Consider the following 20,866-nt stretch of genomic DNA (forward strand, 5'->3'; position numbering starts at 1 on the left):
GGGGGGGGGGGGGGGGGGGAGGAGAGAGAAAGAGCGCATGGTTTCACCTCACGCCTTATTCTTCATTGTTTGCCAACAGAAAACCGTGCTGTCCAGCATCAAGACAGATGATGAGAACTTCACCGGCGAGGCGTACACCAGTCTGGCCATCATCTACGCCGTGTTCTCGATCTGCAACTGGCTAGCGCCGTCCTACATCTCGGTAACGGGGCCGCGGGTAGCGATACTCACCGGCGCCTGCTGCTACGTCCTCTTCATAGCGTCGTTCTTCTGGCCGAACGCCGGCCTGCTGTACAGCATGTCTGGCGTGGTGGGGATCGGCGCGGCGTTCATATGGACCGGCCACGGCCAATACCTGACGGAGAACAGCGACGTCGATACCATGTCCCGGAACGCCGGTCTATTTTGGGCGATCTTCCAGTCCTCCCAGTTCGCCGGCAACCTCCTCGTCTTCTTCGTCTTCGACACGGACAAGATCGACGCGACGCAACGGCGGACCGTCTTCAGCGTGCTCACCGGCCTGTCGCTGATCGGCGCCTTGGTGCTGGTCTTCCTGAGGAGGCCGCCGCAGAAGTCGTCGCTCGGCGAGGCCGAGGGTGTCTCCAGCGCGGACAAAGAGCTCCAGCTGCCCGAGCCGGTGCGGGAGAAGCCGCTGGTGGCTGCTTGGCAAGCGCTCGTGGACGCGCTGAAGCTCTTCCTGACGCCCCGGATGCTCATCCTGTCGCTCACGTTCATCTACACCGGCCTCGAGCTCACCTTCTACTCCGGCGTGTACTCCAACAGCATCGGCTTCACCAAGGCGATGGGCGACCAGCGCAAGAGACTCCTCGGGCTGTCCGGCATCTTCATCGGCGTCGGCGAGGTCGTCGGCGGCGCCGTCTTCGGCATCCTCGCCTCCAAGGTGTGCCGCAACTGCGGCGGCTCGCCGGTGGTGCTGACCGGCCTGGTCGTGCATCTGTTCGCCTTCATCAGCATCTTCCTGAACCTGCCGAACAACGCATCGTTGGGCGAGACGAGCGACACGGACCACGTAATGTCCTCGCCGATTCTCGCGATGGCCGGCAGTCTTGCGCTCGGCTTCGGCGACGCCTGCTACAACACGCAGATCTACTCGCTGCTGGGAGTCCTCTTCGCGAAGGAGAGCGCGCCGGCCTTCGCGCTCTTCAAGTTCTGCCAGTCCGTGGCCGCGGCCGTCAGCTTCTCCTACAGCACCAGCGCTGGACTGCACATACAGCTGCTGGTGTTACTCGTAACCATAATCCTGGGCACGATAGCCTTCTGCTACGTCGAGCGCACCGTGAAGAAGTCGAAGAACGAAAGCCAACCGGAGATCGATCCGTCGCTCGTCGAGCCCACGAGCGGCGAGGACTAACGAGTTCGTCGAGGTGCAGTAACACGCGGCAGGATCGTGCGCGAGTGAGATCTCCGGATCTGTGGACACTAGGAAATCACGCGAGAGATCTCCAAAGAGACGAGAACGCGCTGGCGGATCGCGGAACACGGGGAGAGCGTTGGAAGTGCAACAGCTAGGACCCGGGCGATACGAATCACCTGAATACCTGCAAAAGAAGTAGAGATCGATTATTTTTGTAAAGTTTTAGCCGTCGTAAACGAAGGTGCTCGCATCCTTCCGTAATCGTCCGGAATTTTCACAAGTCGATACAGACCTAGTTATGTAATTTATTATCCTTTTATTTACCAAATGTTCAATAAGGACAAATGATGTAACTAGATTTGCGTCTCTTGCTGGAAAGCAACCAATGTTACCATGCCTAGGGAATAGGACAGCATTAGTGGAAGTCTGCTGTACAACCGGCGTCATGTATGCTGACTATTTCCTGGATCGAAAATTACATGATTTTTAGTCTTATATATATAGATACGGTAAAAACTGTTATAATTAGAGCCAATATGTATCCTATCATTATAATTCGAGATATTTCTGTGATTTTCAACCTTATGGATTATATATATATAAGGCTGAAAATCGTATAATTTTCCGTTTAGGAAATGATACGGTATGTGCATAACATCGACCAAGATGCAAAAGAATTCTTATCACGCAATACCGTAGAAATGAATATTATAATCAGGGATGTTACCATAAAATATCGATATCAATATTGAAACGGGTATCTAATAAAAAGTATCGATATAATTAGTGATACCAGTATCAGAACAAAAATATACCGATACTGATACTAGTATTGAAAATATTTAAAATTAGAAGAAATATAAAAATTAGGAAAGAAAATTTTGTCTTGCAAACTATTTTTATAAGAGAGAAATTTTTATAAGAGAGAGAATTTCATATGTCTACACAAAATAATCATACTATAGTATAAAAATACTTTTACCTTCCGCAGACTTTCTATTTGTGATCTAAAAACCTTAAAAAGGATGTGTTAAGGCTCATGTGTCCTCGCTATGACTGTCATTGCTTGATGACGTCAGAAACAAGAAAAATCGTTTAAAACGTAAGCTGCATGTCGCACTAATTTTCATGAAGCAAAAATACATGATATCTTGATATCCACGAAGTAAAAAATGAAAAAAAAAATCAAATAATGCACAGATATGGAGAATATTGGAAGGAAATATCGAATATAAATATACTCGGTATTAAAAGAATCATATCGATGCCAATATTATATCAGTAGTATCGCAACATCCCTATTTATAATACATTCATAAGACACGGAGAAATTAATTACAGTACAAAATCCACTTCTACTTTGATTTGCAACTCAGGGCAACCGTGTTTTAAGCTGTTCTCTCCTCTGGAGCAGTGCTTCTCTCTTCAGAAAATGTAAATACGCGAATATACCAAACGCGCGCGCATACATTTTAATTGTTTTTTCTCATCGGCGTGAACATTTTCACTGTAAAGTGCCAGTGTTGCGCCGTTTACGCGAAGTTGGGGAACACCGCCTGAGAGTCGATCCGGTGTGACTGCTCATTCGGTCGTTAGATCTGCAGGATTTAACGACGATCAATCGATTGTCTGTTTCGCGCAAGAAACGCCGCGATGACGGACGAGTGTCCGTTGCGGATTCCCGTTTCATACTTGGTAAGTTCCGTCGGTCGCGAGACCGGCTCTACTAGCGGCGGGTGCGATCCTCGTTCTTCCATCCTTGCAACGCACTGCGATTTTTTTCACGTCGTTACTCGTATTTAGCTAGTCTGTAACGCAAGTCCGCCACAGGATTCGTGTTTAACTAGTCCGTGATACACAGTGCACCGGTCTTACGGTACTGATCGCGTGTGTGCGTGCGTCGATGAGCGGGTAAATGGGTGAATCGGGTAGGTGACACGCACGCACATTCACGCAGACGACATTTACAGCGCGAGGCTCGGTCGAATTATTCGAGATCAGGCGAAAGATTGTGTTCCTTTGATGTTTGCCACGGGCGTCGTGACGAACGCGTAGTTTAACCGCGTATGCACACAGGATGTGTTGAAAGTCGGGCGATCGGCGAATCCGCCGAGTCGGTCTGTCCCTCGTCGAGAGTTGTAAACACAGTTGTACAATGTAAACGAATGCAAGATTAGTGGTAAAATGTAAGATCTCCAACTGAATCGGAAAGTGCAAAATGCAGAACAACTAAAGATTTCAGATGACAAAATACTGCAAAAATCTCACCTCATGCTAACACTTTGAAGCTGATTTTTTTTTTATACATGCATCAGACGTCTAACTGAAAGTCTGACGCAACAATTATCCACTCGAAATCGTCACGAGGAATATGAGTGCGATATCTATTTGCATAATCGATGAGACAAGCGTAATACTCTGCGCTTATCACGAGTATCCAGGAGTCTTAAAAAATCGCGCGACTTTTGAGACATCCCTATACATTGTACACAAATTCCCGCACATTTCATCATATATTCTAACTTCGTCATATGGATACGTATTAGATAAATTTTGTGCATTTAGTATTCGTAGGCAGTGGATCGAACATACGATTACGAGAATGTTAACGATGATCGAGTATTCCCCTGACAATCAAAATTATATTCAGGAACGAATATGTACGAGATGCCGACCCTTTATGAGTGGGATTTTTAAGTGTTCCTGCCTGTGTGATCTTTGTAAAGAGAAAAGGTCTTCACACATCTTTCGTAGCTCCTTACACAAGCGTATACATATTATATATTCTATTGCATTTCACATGATACATGTACGATATATGTACGTGCTGCAGAATTTTTTTCTTTACGTAGAAGTATACCGCTCCTTGGACATGTACCTGATAGAGAACGATTGTAATCTATTTCGAAAGAATGTACACAATTCCCCTCGAACACGAGAGTGATCAATCGAGAATGATCATTATTATTTTTATCGTCAAATAGAGTCTATGAACGAAATTTTATGAAATATATATATATATATATATAAAATATATATATGTATAAAAAAATATATATGTATATATACGTATATGTGTATATATACAAATTTATCAGTAATATCGATAATAATACGATATAATGTACATACGAAATCAGTGAACAATGTTATTGATGATGATGATTGTTGTTGGTATAAATATATTTTTAATTAATTGTACCGTCGTACCTCTCAGTGTCCCGATTCCCGTGACTGTCTTTAAAAAAAGATACATGTACGTCTTTGACTTATAAAAATCTTAGAGAAACATGTAGGATGACATAAAGAAGAATGTATGGTCGCTGTAAGCTTTCATCTAATCTTGATTGCTGAATAATTTTCCGAGTGACCTATTCGTGCATTCTTTCTGTCAATCTGACTTTCAACGTGATGCAAAACATCTAACGCAGATATTGCTATATCCAGGTCTCGAGGTAAAGGTTTTCAGAAATCGCTGAAGATAGAACTATTGAGAAATCATGATGCAATATTTATATTAATCTCACATATAAACAATTAATTCTATAATGTAAACGCTTTATTCATTAGCTCACCCACATATATTTATTGTCCATTTACTATCGCTTATCGAGCGATTTATATTCTAACGCCGTTAATTCACAACTGATCGTTTCTACTAATCGTCGAGTTGGCAAAGGGCAGCGACACCTCTGATGATCCAATGCGACTCATCCAGATCCGTCGGCAGTAGAATGTACATTATAAAGTTGGACGAGTGGCCGGTGGTGGCCAAGACGCCACGTCTGGCGCTCGTTTTGTACACCGGGCAATAGTAGACGTCTTTTATGACGAATTCTGCTTTCACGCCAGGTTTCAGCCATAAAATAGGCAGCACGTCGAACATTACCTTAGGCTTGGACTCGTCCAATAACATTTTCTCTCTGTTCCAGCGAGCTCCCTCGAGGAAGAGACCCTGAAGAGAAAATGGATTGAATGGAATAACAGTAGAACCGAAGATAAGCCAGGGACGTAACATCGTAGAATATGAGCTCGCGTACAGTAACGTAGACTCCGTAAGAAGGGGCCTCCTCGACGCTCGACTCGAACTGCGTGACCTCGAACTGAAAGTCCAGGTGATCGATCGGGATCTTGTGTAAGCGAGCGTAATTTTGCAGCACCGCGGTGAGAAACGACTGGGTGAAGAAGAAGCCGGATATCCAAAAGACGTTCGGTGCGTCGTGCTCGATCCAGTCGTCCAAGAACTGCAGCCTCGCCAACAGGTCGTTCACGTAGCTGCCAAGCGGCTTCAGGGACGGGTATGATTTCCTGTCCCAAGCCCGCGGCACCTTACCCACGCTCATGCTAACGTAAACCTCCTCCAGTACCGCTGACATGAGAACTTGCCCCTTGATCGCCTTCTGCACGTTGCTCAACGTGTCCTTGATGGTCCTGGTGAGGTCGTTGAACTTCACCAGCTCTTGGCACAGCACTGTGTTCATGCTGTTCATGTAGAGAATCGGGTACTTCTTCGACACCGCTTTCACGTCGAACTCGGCCGGTATCTTCGACAGAATATCAGCGGCCAGCGCGGAAACCACCTCGTCCATGTCCTTTACGACACCTGGTGAGGAGCCCGAAAGAAAGATTCCGTGGATTCTAATGGCACTACCATTTCACCGAAGAAACAGAAGAGAAGAGAACGCGAAAGAAGTGGACACCGTCTGTCTACTCGCCTACTCCGCTGATCTGCGGCTGAGTCTGGAGCACGCTGCCCAACAGTTGCATCGCTTCCCGATTGTCCTTCGTTATGTCCGCATTGTCGTGCAAACCGTAAACCTCCGGCAGCTGATTGATCGGTAAACTACGAATGTACACCAGGCAGCCCTCGTAATCGATGTCATCCGCCAGGTGGTAAATTCCACTCGGTGAGAAGCAGTATCTGTGTGGTCAAGCGAGTGCGAAAGATAAGACTTCTTCACTTCATTCTTCAAGTTTAATTTTCGTCGGAGAAAAATTGAGCCAGCCGAGTAATTCAGTTTCTGAATTTCCGAGGGTTGCTTCATGCGATCAATTAAACGGAACGCGCGTTCTTACCGTGGATTTTCGATGACTTGGGGGTTGTAGAAATTCTTCAGCAACGCGTTCAGTAAGCGTCTGTCCTTATCGTCGGTCACTCGGCCGCCATAGTTGCATTCTCCCGTCAGGTATATGAGCGCTTCAAACGGTACTTCGTCGTAGTCGTTTAGGAACAACTGGAGCAACGAGAGAGAGAGTGTTTCGTAAGGATTCGCATTTCATAACGAAGATCATGGAAAAACAGTAAGCAGTAAGAAAATTGATTAATTATAATCGATTATTCTTCGATCGTAAGAAGACTAATTGACCATAATAGGTCAGTTTTTCTTCTTTGGTCTTACGGTTTGCGTTTTTGTGACCCTACAGAAAAATATACGGAAAAAGTTTTCTTTGGAGAGTATACTATAGTTTGACTTAATACATAAACAATTTAATATTAAATATATCATTTTGTTTGAATAAAAATGTTGTTTCACTGTTAACTAAATCGTGTTATTTGATATAAGAAAACAGTATTATTTAGAGAAAATATCTGATTTCTAACTAAAAAAAAAAAAAAAGAAATTTACTTCATTACACATTGAATATTGTCCAACTGAAACAAAGAAGTTGTGCAACATTTTTCTAACACAGTGTTATACTTCCTTCGAATAATTTATCGTTTGTAGCAACCAGGTGCAAGGTTTGGATGAAAATATAAAAGAAATGTGTTATTCGACGCAAAGGTATTCATTATATATGAAGCCAAACGTTCGTTCGCTCCGTTCGAAAAGGCGAGTTTGTTTCAATCGAAGAAATCCTTCCTTTCATTAAATCCAACGAGATCTTTTTCTCCGTGCGTAACATCTCGGGCGAAGATCGTTTGATCGTACTTGCAGCTGCAGGATACTGATGCGCAGGTCGGACTCGTTGAACTCGTAGGGTATGTTCCACCCGAGCGGGCCGAAGTTCCGCCTTTCTTGCACGACCGCGTGGAAAAAACACAGGGAGAAGAGCAAGTGACGCCACTCGACCACCTTCGTACACTCGCGGAAGAACTTGGGATCCGACACGGGATCGTTGAGGTAGCTGCGCAGCAGGTTGCTCCTCAGACCCTTCGGCGGCTCGTTCGTCATCTTGACGCCGTTCTGCAGTATGGACACCGGGAAGCCGGCGGACGGGTAGCTGGTCAGCCAGATGCGGAATTCCGGGTGCGTCTTCTCAGGCACGATTATCTCGTCGCATATCTTGTCGAGCTCCTTCATCCATGACACGGCGAGGTGGCAGTTCTGCAGGATCACCCACTCGCCGCTCTTGATGCCACGCTCGATCATGCCGGACGCGATCGGCCCCTGACCTTGACCCAGCGATATCGTCATCAGATTCTTCTTCGAGATCCCACGGTCCTCGGCGAACTTGATCAGGCCGGCCATCGGGTCCGAGCCCGGCGAGAGCACGAAGATGAGGGGAGTTACGTTGCTCGAGTCGTCGTACGAGCTCTGAAGGTCGAACGGCGGCGGTTCCACGAAGAACCGACCCAAGTGGTGTATGACGAACGTCTGGACGGCGACGACCAGCTTGTCCATCCTCACGCACCTCAGGATCACCAGCCTCCTCAGACTGCCGTCGTCCTCGTCCCGGAACGGCGCCGGTAACGGATAGTCCTGCGGATTCGACAGGTCGTAGTACTCCTGCCACTGCGATATGTTGGATTGGAAGGACTCCCTAAGCGGTTTCAGGCCCGGCAAGAGGCTGGCTCTCACGAGCTCCGACCAGGATTTCTCAGTCAACCAGGAAGGATCGGGATTCGGGTAAGGATTGTCCAGAGCGACTCCCCCCGTCAGCAGGAACACCCAGAGGTCCTCCTCTAACTTGCGAGAGGCACGCAGCAGACCGGCGCAGAGTACGAAGGAAAAGATCAGCTTGTCCTTCTCGAACAAGGAGCGACACACGTTCCTGTAGATGCTCGCCGTGAAGTACGAGTTGAGGTTGTCCATACGTATGTCCAGGTTGTCGGACCTCTCGCTGTGGGCCACCGCCATGACGTAGAGGTGCAGGAACCAGGGCAGGGAATACTGGTACATGGGATCGATGTTGGCCAACTCGGAGATGCAGAAGAAGAGGACGGCGCCGTGCTTCGACACGGGCACGTAGCCGTTGCGAGCTTTGTCTATCTCCTCCGACGTAGTGATCGCGATCTCTTGCTTCGCCTGAATGTCCTCCGACATGATCTTCGACGTCGAGAGTATCTTGATGGCGGTCTCGTCCTCCAGGATGTTGCCCTCCGACGCCGAGAGCACCTTCAAGATCTGGTCCTCGAGCTCCTTCAGTATCCGTCTGTTGTTCGCGCCCTCCACTATCAGCTGGTTCTTCTTCTCCTCGAGTACCGGCAGCTCCTTCGCCACGACGATGCCCAGCAGCTGATCCTGCAGGCCCTGCGGCGTGATCATGAAGTTCAACAGAGTCACCTTCACCGCCACCTCCGGCAAGTAGTGCGGATTTCTCAGCCGCGTGGTGATGTAAAAGCGGAAGTTCGGGTTGTACTCCAACACGACCTCGCCGAACTTCATGTAGAGCACCCCTTGCTTCTTGTACACGTTCTTCAGCAGCACCGGCTCCAACAGCGCGTCGATCTCCTCGGCGATGTTCTCCAGCAGCACCGGCGTGCCGAGCTGCAGGCTCATCTCTATCGCTCTCGCGTAATTCGCATCGGTGAGCTTGATCACAATCAGGCCGTTCTGCTTCTCCATGTTCTTCACCCACTTGTTCGCCTGGTTCTGCGGGTCTATCATCAGCGGCCACCGGTCGGCGTTCTTCACGATTATCCCGTTCTCCACGGAGAAGTTATCGGCCGGCAAGCCCATGATGTTCCAGTTTCTGATCTCCACCGCGTCGCCCAATATCTCGACCAAGCTGAACTTGCCGCAGCACGGTATCGCTGCGCGGATGCAGGCCGCGTGCCACTCGCTGATCAGGTTGTTCCTGTACTCGATGGTGAACGCACCGAGATAAGCCACTATGCCGGACGACAGCAGGACGTCGCCGATCACGTTACCCAGGCTGGCGCCCAGATTGCGAGCCGTCTCGCTCCACCTGACCTTCTCGCCGCTGAGGCCGCTCAACAGTTTCTCCGCTCTCTCCAGCTTCTGCCTGCAGTAGTCGATCTGGTCCTCGAGTTTCTTCTTCTCCCTCATGCACTCGGCGAACTCGTCGTTCAGGGACTGCAGCTTCTGCGACACCTCCTGCAGGAGGTTCCGCTTCGCGTTGAGCGTCTCCATCTGCAAGGCCAACGCGGCCTCCGCCTCCGCCAGCATCGCCTTCTTCGGCGCGACCACCTTGATCACGCGGTCGTACACTTCCATCGCGCGCACCCACTTGCACAGACCCTCGCAGGCGGCCGAGACCTTCTTGATCACATCCGGCTGGAAGCTCCTGTCGTTGATGAAGCGGTCGCGTATGCGCTTCATGTAAGCGGCCGGTATGTTGTCCTTGTCGAAGTTCCTCAGGTGCTCCAGGAACTTCATGTCAGCCAACAGCTTGACGGACGCGGGCCAATAGTCGTCCACCGTCTGCCCGGTGGCGGGGTCCAGCACTTTGTCCGGCTTCACGCCCTTCAGCACGCACACCGCCTCCATGACCAGCCGCACGCCGGCCGGCGGCGCCTTCATCGCCTTCACGATCGTGATGTCGGCCGGCTTGAGCGTGTCCAGGGCCGCCACGGCGGCTTCCAACGCCGGCGTCGCTTCCGCCAGGTCGCTCTCACAGTCGTCCTTGATGGCCTGCGCCGCGGCCGCCGCCTCGTTCGCCAGCGCCTCGTCCGCCGCTACGATCTCCTTCTTCGCCTCCACGTTCACCGTGTCCTGCTCGATCCTGATCATCAGCTTGTCGCTCAGCTGCGACTGCGCCAACAACTTCGGCTGCAACTCCTGCAGCTCGTCCTGCATTACCGACACCTGGCTAGCCGCGAAGTCCAGCCTCTCCAGCCCGGTCTCGTAGCGGTTCTGCTGCATCGTGATCTGCTCGATCTTCTGCCCGTAGAGCCTGTAGAGACTCTTGATCAGCTGCAGGAAGCTCGTCGGGGTGACGTAGTACCGTCTGCCGTACGTCGAATAGTACTCCTCGCTCGCCACCGACACGCTCGTGTGGAACTGCTTGCATATGTGCACGCACTTTTCCCGCAGCTCGGGCCCGATGTCGAGGTCCTGCAGCGAGATCCTGGCTACCTTCTCGAGGGCGTCCTCCGGCCACAGCGTGTACCAGTCGATGGTGCAGCAGTTGATCAACGACGGGAACATCCTGAGCCGGTTGCGGAAAGCGTCGCCGATCGGCGACATCGTCAGTACGATGTGCAGGTACTTCTTGATACGGTCGATGAAGAGGTTGTAGAGCGCCATCGGCGTCGTCTCCATCTTCCGACCGCTCGGATCGCGCGCTATCGCCGTCATCTTGTCCTGTATCTCCGCCTTCTCCTCCAACGCGTACAGGTTCGGCACGTCCGCGGTGTTCAGCACCATATTGATGTCCTCGATGAAGGACTCGTCCTTGATCTGATGGTCGTTGAAGAGGAAAACCGTCGGCTTGCCGTCGCAACCGACGCGCAACAGCAAGCGCTTCAGGTCCTCCCGCCACTCCGTCGGCCCGTACGTCCTCGTGATCTCGATCTGGTGTATCAGGTACTCGCACATGCTGGTCGCCAGGCGGGCGCAGGAGTTGCGCCCCGAGCCGCCTATCCCGACGAGCAGCGCGTGGCCCTTGTCCTGCAGCAGCACCCGGGACACGCGGGACACGTGCTCGATGGCGTACCTGAAGAGCACCAGGTTCATCGGCGTCTGCGAGATCGCGTTGTACTCGTCCAGGTAGTACTCCATCTTCTCCTGGAGGTCCTCCAGGTCCGTCACCTCGTCGTAGATCTTCGGGTCGGCGTCGGGCTCGATGTAATTGCCGAAGAAGAGGTCCCGGATGTGCGAACTCGTGAGCGCCTTCTCGCCTGGCTTCAGGAGATCGGCGAGCACCTTGTCCAACGGCTGACGCAGCTGATCGTAGCACGTGTGCCGCACCATCCTGAACAGAGTCTCGCGATCGGCGTCGTCTATCAGCCGGTCGTGGAACACCCTGTACACCTCGTGCACCCACAACCTGATGAGCTTGTCGGGGTCCCTCATCCTGGCGGCGGGCACCAGCAGCACGCCCATGATGACGCGGCTGAAGTCGCGCAGATTGAAGGTGTAATGGCTCCTGGACGGTGTCGGCAGGAAATTTTGAATGGCCGCGAGGAACACGTTCATGGTGGCGTCCACTACCATCTTGCCCAGCCTGGAGACCTCGGTGACGAAGCCCTTGGCGAAGTGCCACTCGAGGATCGACGAGAAGATCTTCTTCATCGTGGTCTCCTCGAAGGAGTCGATGCCGATCACGTTCATGTGGCGGATCAATCGGGGCGTCACGACGTTCGAGCCGCCGCCCGGCGGTATCATGGCGGCGATCATCAGGATGTCCGCTAAGTACAGCATCGAGGTGTCCTTCGGGTCGAACCAGTAGCCGTGATCTATCCATTGGCGCAGCAGCTCTATCGGCGGCTGGGCGCCGTAGATCTCCACTTGCGGCAAGCTGAGGTCGTCCACGAACAGCACGCACTTCTTCCCCATCGCCGGGCCGTAGACACCTTTCCTCCTGCGGTCCAACTTGGACATGACCATCTCCTGCGTCAGCGTCGCGCTCGTGCGAGCGCTGAAGTTCACGACGTTCTCCATGAACTTTTCTTTGGGCAACGACATGAGGTGGTTGAGCACGATCGCGGACTTGCCAGTGCCCGTCGGACCCACGAACAGGATCGGCACCGCTCTGTGCAGGAATTGCTTTATGAAGAAGTTCTGAATGGACATCTCCGTCGTCTGGATGATCAGCTCGCTGGCTTTCGCCGTTGCCGGTAAGGCTGCCTGCGCAGGTTCATTGAGTTTACGATCTAAATTGGCGAATTGTGGCTTTTTCAAGAGGGGGTTTGAATAAAAAACAATGTCAAAAATAGTGAGGAGGTGAGTTTCTTTTTTTGGAAACGTGAGAAAACGGTGAGTAGATCTTAAAAAAATATGAGTAAAGAGTGAGTCTTTTTCAAATGATTTGTACGTTAAAAATTCAATTGTTTATCTATTATACCATCCCCCTAAAAGATTAAAAACACTGGCCTTATAGTGAAGGTCAATGAGGAGGAAAATTTGAACTTCGGGAAACAAATGAGAGGAAAGTAACGTGAGAAATAAAATCTAAAATTTACCTTAAAAGCTCAATTGAGAAATTTTTTTCTTTTAAAGGTGAAAAATAGGCGAGGAATACTGTTTTTTTTTTCTTTTTTGCTCAAATATATTTTTTATCAATCATTTATCATTATTCCTTTTTATTATTTTATTTATATTCTTTATATCTATTTAGATTATTTCTATCAAATAATAATAATTCTTCCATTAATTCCGCTTGTGACATCTACCCTTTTAACGGTAACTAAAATAACATTGGGCTTCATGATTGCGTAGCGTTCAAAAATACACGTGCAAGAATGAAACTATCGATTTTCCCTCGAATTTTATCATATATTGAAAACATTATCTCTCTCTCTCTCTCTCTCTCTTTTTCCCATCTTCTCAATACCTGCTGTACAGTGTCCATCCAAGATATCCAAGATCCATTGTTCCTCTTATCGTAGATCCAATCGTACACCGTGCCTTTGTCGGGAAAGAGTTGCTGCTTCGTCAGTTTGAACGCCTTCGGCTTCGGTTGCTCCTCGATATTACCGAGCAACAGTTGCCGCAAATACGTATCGAAGGTTTTCCTGCTCTCGCCCGTTAAAGTTGAGCACATGCCCCATATCATGCTGAAGATTAACACGCACTGCAGCCACACCGTGCTCACCTGCGTCTCCTCCGCCAACATCATGCTGAACACTTTCGTGAAGGACTGTTGCAGAAACATTAAATTAACACAACGAACTTGACGCTTCTCCGTTAAATCGCAGTCTGAACCATTGCATTTTTTTTTTCAAGTACAAAGGGAAGTGAAAAACTCCCCTTAGAATAAAGCGTGCAGGAGTCGATGGCGAGATGCTGACTAACGAATAAATTGATCCGGATGTGATGAAACTCTCACACCAACTTAAATATCGCATCATTTCTAAATCTGTCTCAAAAAATGTCCGTATGAAATTTCGAACTAAATCGAACGAAACGGATGCAAACGGCCGGATTTTTCACTACGCCCACCAGAAACATGTGATTCTCCGACATGGCGACGAAGGTCTTGCAATAGTAATGGATAAAATGGAAGATCGGATCGGTGAGCCACTCGACCAGTTCCACGACGAGGTCGAACTGCTCGATCAGCAGTTTCTCCTTCAGGCGCTTCTTGTAGGACTGGAAGAGAGGCGGCCAGCCTAACTGCGACGGCTCCATGTAGATCATGCCGCACCTGCTGACGGTGGCCGGCGAGGCGTGCTCGAGGTCGGCCGGCTCGAACATCATGTTCATCTTGGCGGACATCTGCACGATCTCACCCGACATCAGGCAGAGCTTCTTGTTGTCGTCCAACACGGTGTTCATGCTCTCGATCCAGACCGCGTCGACGGGGCCGTCGAACACGATCCACTTGCGGTCCAATGACATCGACTGCGCGAACTCACGGAAGGTCTTGGCTAGCACGCCGTCGCTCCACTCGTGGGACACCGGGTCGAAGCAGCCGTACAACTGGTCCAAGGTGATGGCCTTGGGGTTGATCACACGGTAGGTCGTGCGGAACTCCCGCACGGTGGCTTTCCGTCTGGTCGACAGTTCCCCCAAGGAATCGGCCAACACTTGGTAAGCCTGGGTCTTGCCGGCCAAGGTCCCGCCGACCAGCATCAGCCCGTGTCGCACCAGTATCATCTCGTATACCTGGACGATCTTCTCCACGTACCACGGGGTGGCCTGCAGATTCCGCTTCTCCAGATTCGCCTTGAGGAGCTCCACGAGATCGCCGCGATCCGGCTGCGGCAGGTCCACGCCCGGGAAGAGATCCGTGTAGATGCCGGTGAAGAGGTAGACGTCCTGGGCCAGGAACTTGGGCAGGTTCACGTCGACGGTCGCGCGCAGTACCAGCGTGGACTCGTCACGTTCCGGGTACTTCAGCTTCAGATTGCCGGCGGCTATCAGCACCGTCTTCACGGCTCGCATCCCGTAGTCGTAGTGGTTCTGCGAGCTCAGCTGCTCCGAGCACAGCTTGTACGTGTGGACGATCTTCTGCGCGAGGTTCTTCGCGTCGACGAAGCCGTACGAGTAGAGGGAGATCTCCCCGATCATCGCGTAATCCGGCACCATCATCGCCACCGTGCGGAAGAGCACCTTGAGATTGTCCGGCAGCTCTTGCCGGCCGGCGTAACCCGGGTTCATCGTGATGATCACGTTGCAAGTGGGATTCAGCTTCAACTCGGTGCCCTCGAACAGGAACTTCTCCAGCTTCATGCCGATGGCCATCTGGATCGAGAGTATCTGCTGGGCGATCACGGACAGCACCTCCAACTCGATCCTGTTGAACTCGTCGAAGCAGGCCCATGCGCCGGACTGTGCGACGCCCTTGAAGAACTTGCCCATCGCCTTGTAATCAAGCCCGTCGGAGCAGTTGAAGACCACGCACTGCTTCGCCACCGCTTTCGCGAGATCCTTCGACGTCTCCGTTTTGCCGGTACCGGCCGGTCCTTCCGGCGCGCCGCCCAGGTTCAGCTTGAACGCGCCCATCAGGGTTCTGTAGCAGCGGTCGGTCAGGGGCGTGATCACCAAGCGGGGCGTGTTGCCGAGATACTCGAAGGCGTACAAGATGTCGGTCGTGATCATGGAGACGGTGATGCGGTCGTCTATCCAGTAGTAACGGAGCTGCGCGATCCAGTTGAAGTCTAAAGGCTCGCTCACGTGCAAGTCGACCAGCAGCTTCACCACGTCCCTGGCGTGCACGTCCATCACTATCAGGGCGTTCAGCGTGATCCTGGCGCCGCGGTCGAGCTTGCCGCGCACGAGGTCCACGATATGCTGTATCTGCTCGCTGCACTTGTACAGGTAGGCCCGGGTGCTGCGATCGTCGAAGGACTCGTACACCTCGCTGGTCCAGTGCACCTGACTGCTGCAGATGACCATCTGGCCGGGCCAGGAGAGCACCCATTCCTCGCGCTCATCCGTGAAGTAAGCGAGGATGCTCTCCTCGGCGATGTCGCGCATCGAGATCAGCATGAGCTCCTCCACCTGGCTCAGCCATCGCTCCACCATGCCCTTCGCGTCCGCCGGGTAGATCTTGCCGCTCAGCGGCACATACTCCTCCTCCTCCGACAGCATGCCGATTATCTCCTCGTCCTTCGTGAAGCGCAACCTGCTGATACCCTCGAAGCACTTCCGTAGGTGCGGCTGCACCCGCTGCGGGTCCTTCGTCTCCGACAGGATCTCCAGCAGCTCGTCGTTCGACAGGAAGAACAGCCGCGGGAAGAACAGCCGCTTCTTCTCCAGGTACTCGTTCAGACCCTTCTGGATCTCGTCGAGCAGCCTGTTGCACGTCCTGAACTCCTCCAGCATGTTCGGGTAGGCGGTGGCCTCGAGCACACGCCTGTTGCTCGCGACGTGCGCCATGATGCGCCGCCACGTCTTGTCGATCTGCCGGAAGTCCCGCGCCTCGGTCGGCATCTGCCGCATTATGTCCTCGCTGCTGAATATCGGCTCGAGGTACATCCACGTGGCCTGGCAGAGCAACCACTGGTCGACGATGTCCTGCATCATGATCAGCTTCTCCTCCCACTGCTGCATCTCCCGCTCGAACGCCTTGACGAATGGGGAACTCCTCATGGTCTGGGCCTTCAGTACGTGGTCGTCCAGCAGCGTCTGTATGTCGTCGACACCCGTCAATATCAACACCCCGGTCTCACGGTACGGTATCAGCTCGAAGTACACTTCCATCCACTCCTCCTTCATCCTCTGCAGGCTCCTTTGCAGAGCGTACTCCTTCGTCGCCGCAGAGGAGATCTCCTCCAGCCTGACGATGTGAACGATCAGGCCGCACTCGATCATGTCCGACAGGGAGGTGGTGTCCGTCGGCATTATCGGCATGTCGACGATTTCGCTGATAGCCTGCCAGTGTCGCGCCTGCAGACCCGGTGTGCAGATGATCTGCAGCAGAGGCAGGAACTGAGTGAACTTCTCCACCTTGCCGCGCACCATCTCGGCAACCCGCCTCGCGCCCGGCACATCCGCGAGTATGCGGGACATCTTGTAGAGCGCCCGCCAGGTCTCCTCGGTCTCCTCGCGCACTTTCTCGGCGTTCAGGCCCAGGAAGGGCCCGTAATACCACAGATCGTAATTCCGATGGAAGCCCAGAGCGGTGTGCCAGAGCCTGTCGAAGATGTCCACCGTGGAGGACATCACCGGCAGCTCCAGGTACGGGCTCAGCTCTATGTCCAACAGGGTCTCCTCCGTGTTGATCTCCTCGGCCTCCTTGCGGATGGCCGTCATGGTCTTGGAGATCTCCTCGATCTCATCGACGGCCTGCTCCATCTCCTCCATCGTGAGGACCGGCGGGTCCTTCCGCTTGAACTGCTCGATGGCCTGCTGCAGCGCGATTATCTTCTTGTCGAAATAGTCGCGTCGCGTACGCAACACCGACTCCGAGAAGTCCCTTCTCATGAGCAACCTCTTGCTCGCCAGCTCCATTATGACGTCCATCTCCTTCGGCCAGGTGATGGCGCGCGCGTTCAAGTACAGGTCCTCGTCCGAGGGCGGCTGGTAATCGAAGAGGAACAACGTCAGCTCGATCGAGCGGGCCAGGCGTCTCTTCAGATTGAACATGGTCGTGTCGCGACTCTCGCATAGGTAGTTGTACAACTCGACGACGTCCTGCGTTGTTTCCGGCATCCTCGAGATCTTCTCCGCGATCTCGTCGAAGTTGGAGCACAGGTCCCGGTTGTTGGACCGCAGCTCGTCCGCGAAGAAGTCGCATATTCTGCTACGAAGCGTGAGCAGCACCGACCTCATCGTCTCGTTTACGACGCTGCAATCTATCTCGATCATGTTTAGAGGAATCTGCATTGAGGATGTGTCGTCCGTTAGGGAAAATAGTTATCTGCATATATATGAAATAACGAGTTCGGCCGGGTGATAACGGACGTGCTTTTAGACTAATAGTTGCGGGAAACCACTCATTCTTTCTCGGCGAACTCTTCGAACTCACCTTACATCGAAACATAGAAATCTCCCTTCGCAAAGCGTCGTACGCTTTTATCTGCTGCTCGAACTCGCGCAGAAACGGTGGCGGCTCGATCGAGAAGAAATGGTCTAATTTCTCCTTGGCTACACCGCTCGTGATGTACAATAAGTCCGTGTAGCACTTGAGGTAACTATCAGCGCCGGTCATGTGTTTGATGATCACGTCCGACACGTCGCTAATTATTTTCAATACCTGTAATAACGTGACGAAAAGACGGCCGGTTACTTTATAGAATGACATCGCTCGAGCGATGCAGTTCTTTCAGTGTTTTTACTTCATTTTACCGTGCTTTCGTATCGCGAAAGGGAGAACAGACGGCCGACCGGCTGGTCCAGTTCTGGAAACAGGATGGCCTCGATATTGGGAATCGTAGCGCCCACCTTGATGATCTTGTCGAAACACCGCGAAATCGTAGTGTGCAATTCGAAGATGTTCGGTCTGCAGTGCAAGTTCGTCGTGCCGAGTTCCGGCTCCACTTTCACTGTTATGAAAGGAGTTCTACAATGTAATTCGCACTGTTTTTCCACTGATCTCACCATTGTATAGTTTCGTCAATATGTATATAAAATCATTAATGTAACGTTACGACATTGTTTGTTTGTTTTTTTTTCGAAACTTCGTATGTACAAGAAAATTAATTGGGATAAAACTGATTCTAGATTTCGCAACTTGATCTAAGAAGAGGGACAACCGTCGATTCTTACTCGAGGAACATGAGATCCTCGTAATCCCCTTCGAACGCGTTGCCGGCCTTGAAGCGTATGAAGAACCTTCTCACGTCCTCCAGCGTTTCCAATATCATGACTCGCAATTGCCTCGACAGGAGGGAATTCACGCTGCGAAAGAACTTCTCGACCCAGGCGGTGGACGCGTTGGGATGCACGTCGAAGTACCGCGACCAGATGTGCTTTTTCCCCAAAAATATATCCGCCACGTCGGCCAACCACTCTTTGACGAGGAAGTCGGTGGCGGCTACGCACAAGGCATTCAGTTTCGGCTCGATTTCGGCGGCCGGCACGGGAAACGTGCCGAAATCTTGCATGCGAATTATTCTCACTCCACGGTACCTAAAGTAAAAGATTGCACGTCAATTCAGGTGATTCAAAGAGCCACAACGATCATTCATCATCTCATTCATCATTAGGTGCTTTTCATTTAATGACACAAGTGTCATTTTGCCTTTGTTCTATTCAATGAGTAACAAAAATAAGACGATGTTTGTGTGTCGATTAATTTCTACTAACATGATTGAAATCTAATCGACGATTAACCGCAATCGGAATCGACCGATCACATTGATCAGTTCAGCTAATCGGCCAATGCGATTGGTCGATCCGTCGAGTTAATCGCCGATTAGATTTAAATCATGCTGGTAGAAACGAGCATAAATGTAAAGCATCCATCAATCATTCGTATTGGTTGGTCGCAAGGTCTTACTTCAGAAACCACAAGTCACGGATGTCCCTCAAGATTTCATTGCTGATGAAAAGACCGTGTTGCATCAGGTGGTCCGCTGTGACCTTGGACTGATGCCAAGGTACCGGCGCGCGGATGCACAGAAGGGGGAACTCGATGGGCGGCGTTTCAACGGACAAACGCCTCCGCTCGTCGGGATCCTTCAAAATATAATCCACTATGGCGGAACGCAGACCCTGCTTGTAGTTACTTATTATTTCCAGCTCCGCTACTTTCATTATCTCATCGAAACTGTAATACACATACTGCTGATTAACAAAGGCCTCCTGTGAATTCATCGCAATCGACGAGACAGCTTAAAGTGTATAAATGAGTGCGTGAATAATCTAAAGGATATTGCTTCCAAAGGATATTTTTGCGAAACTGACTTCGCGAAATCTTAACTCACTCTTCGCGTTTTCGCAGTTTAGCAGCGATAAGCTTCTTCGCCGCCTCGATATCAGCGTATTCGTACGGCTGCAATTGGCCATCGCTAATGTAGTGATCCCTAAGATAACGAATTTTCGCAACATCGTCAGGCTTAACTCGCTTCTGTTCCTCATCAACCATCGCCATCCACTCAGCCAATTGTTCTTCCACAGATCTTGGAATCTCTGCTTCGACGTAGCGCACAATCTGCAATATGTAACATCAATGAAAGTATGTATATAATAATTATTCCAAGAATTTGATTACATTGTGATCATATTAATTGATCTATTCTTAAATTATCAGACATATTCACATCAGTTATTCAAGAATTAACTATACTATGTGTTTGTAACTTTTCCGTTTACCTTTCGGACCTTCGTCGTCCTCTTCTTCTTGGCTCTTGCCTCAGCGAGCATCTCTTCCCTCCTCAAAACTTTCGCCTCTTTACTCTTGTACAACCACGTGCCGTCCGCCAAATCTCTCAGGTTCACTATGTTCTCAGGCAGATGATCACGTTTTTTCTCGGCTGCGATGGCGGCTCTGCGTTCGGCTTCTTCCTTGTATCGTTCGACTAAATCCCGAGGCGGACTCGTTAACGCACCACCGCTAGTATCAAAAGGGTGCCATCGTTCGTGTTCGTAAGGAATCTTTGGCGACACCTCCTGCGTTAACAACTGCGACAACTTCTGCTTCTTCGTCAATTGAAGCATTTCTGATTGTTTCGGCGACGGATACTCGGTATGTCTTGCCACCGTTTCATGTACTTTATTCGAGACCTCGCACTTCTTTTCAGTCATGTCTGTGTTATTCAAACTGTAATTCGTTAAAAATATCGAAAATATTGATATGTTCGCCGTTCAACGTGCATTTTCTGCAAGTGTCGACAGACGCCGAGGAAAACGTATCTTCCACTTTTTTTATCATCCACTGTTATTTCTTTTAACTGAAAGCCAGATGACTTTTCTGTCGATCTACATCGATGTGCAATAACCAGATCCAAACTGTCAAGTGTATCGACGATGACGTATCAATCTTGGCTAACGTGTTACACGTATTTACGTAACTATGACGACAGAGAGAGAGAACCTGGAACAAGCGAGGAAGCTATGAACTTGTGAATTTTTATATGTATCGTATATATATTTACGCATATTCTTTATATCAGAGTAATATAAAGAATAACACAATGTTCGTGGATATGTATTTATACATGTTTTTTCGATCGTAATTCGATAAAAATATTCTTACACAAGTAACTGTTACATGTTCTTACGCATATTATATAAAATTCTTGTATTAAAAATATTC

General features: G+C 50.4%; 2 protein-coding genes across 4 annotated transcripts in view; one reads left to right on the plus strand and one right to left on the minus strand.

Annotated features, from left to right (window-relative positions):
• LOC106747883 (UNC93-like protein MFSD11) overlaps positions 1-4,386 on the plus strand; it is a 13,981-nt gene extending 9,595 nt beyond the window's left edge. Inside the window, exon 2 of the mRNA XM_014625867.1 lies at positions 80-4,386. Coding sequence (XP_014481353.1) covers positions 80-1,372 — 1,293 coding nt within the window. The 3' untranslated portion in view covers positions 1,373-4,386. The remainder of the gene's footprint in view (positions 1-79) is intronic.
• Positions 4,387-4,873: 487 nt separating this feature from the next.
• On the minus strand, positions 4,874-20,856 carry LOC106747882 (dynein heavy chain 3, axonemal). 3 transcript variants are annotated; one of them, XM_014625863.1, is made up of 13 exons: positions 19,924-20,856; positions 19,536-19,762; positions 19,109-19,378; positions 18,376-18,738; positions 17,956-18,169; positions 17,636-17,863; positions 13,663-17,487; positions 13,055-13,360; positions 7,306-12,348; positions 6,452-6,609; positions 6,091-6,296; positions 5,416-5,978; positions 4,874-5,330 (listed from the first exon to the last, which is right to left on the minus strand). In XM_014625863.1, exons 1-13 carry the CDS (start codon positions 20,353-20,355, stop codon positions 5,034-5,036), a joined length of 12,132 nt encoding a protein of 4,043 aa, XP_014481349.1. In that variant the 5' UTR covers positions 20,356-20,856; the 3' UTR covers positions 4,874-5,033. The 3 variants fall into 3 exon arrangements, with proteins under 3 accessions (XP_014481349.1, XP_014481350.1, XP_014481351.1); XM_014625864.1 differs by lacking the exons at positions 19,109-19,378; positions 19,536-19,762; positions 19,924-20,856 and having other exon boundaries at positions 17,956-18,152; positions 18,376-18,466; XM_014625865.1 differs by lacking the exons at positions 17,956-18,169; positions 18,376-18,738; positions 19,109-19,378; positions 19,536-19,762; positions 19,924-20,856 and having other exon boundaries at positions 13,663-17,462; positions 17,636-17,696.
• Positions 20,857-20,866: the final 10 nt, after the last annotated feature.

This window comes from Dinoponera quadriceps, unplaced genomic scaffold (genome assembly GCF_001313825.1).
Source record: "Dinoponera quadriceps isolate SergipeBrazil2010 unplaced genomic scaffold, ASM131382v1 scaffold2392, whole genome shotgun sequence".
NCBI classification, from domain to species: domain Eukaryota; kingdom Metazoa; phylum Arthropoda; class Insecta; order Hymenoptera; family Formicidae; genus Dinoponera; species Dinoponera quadriceps.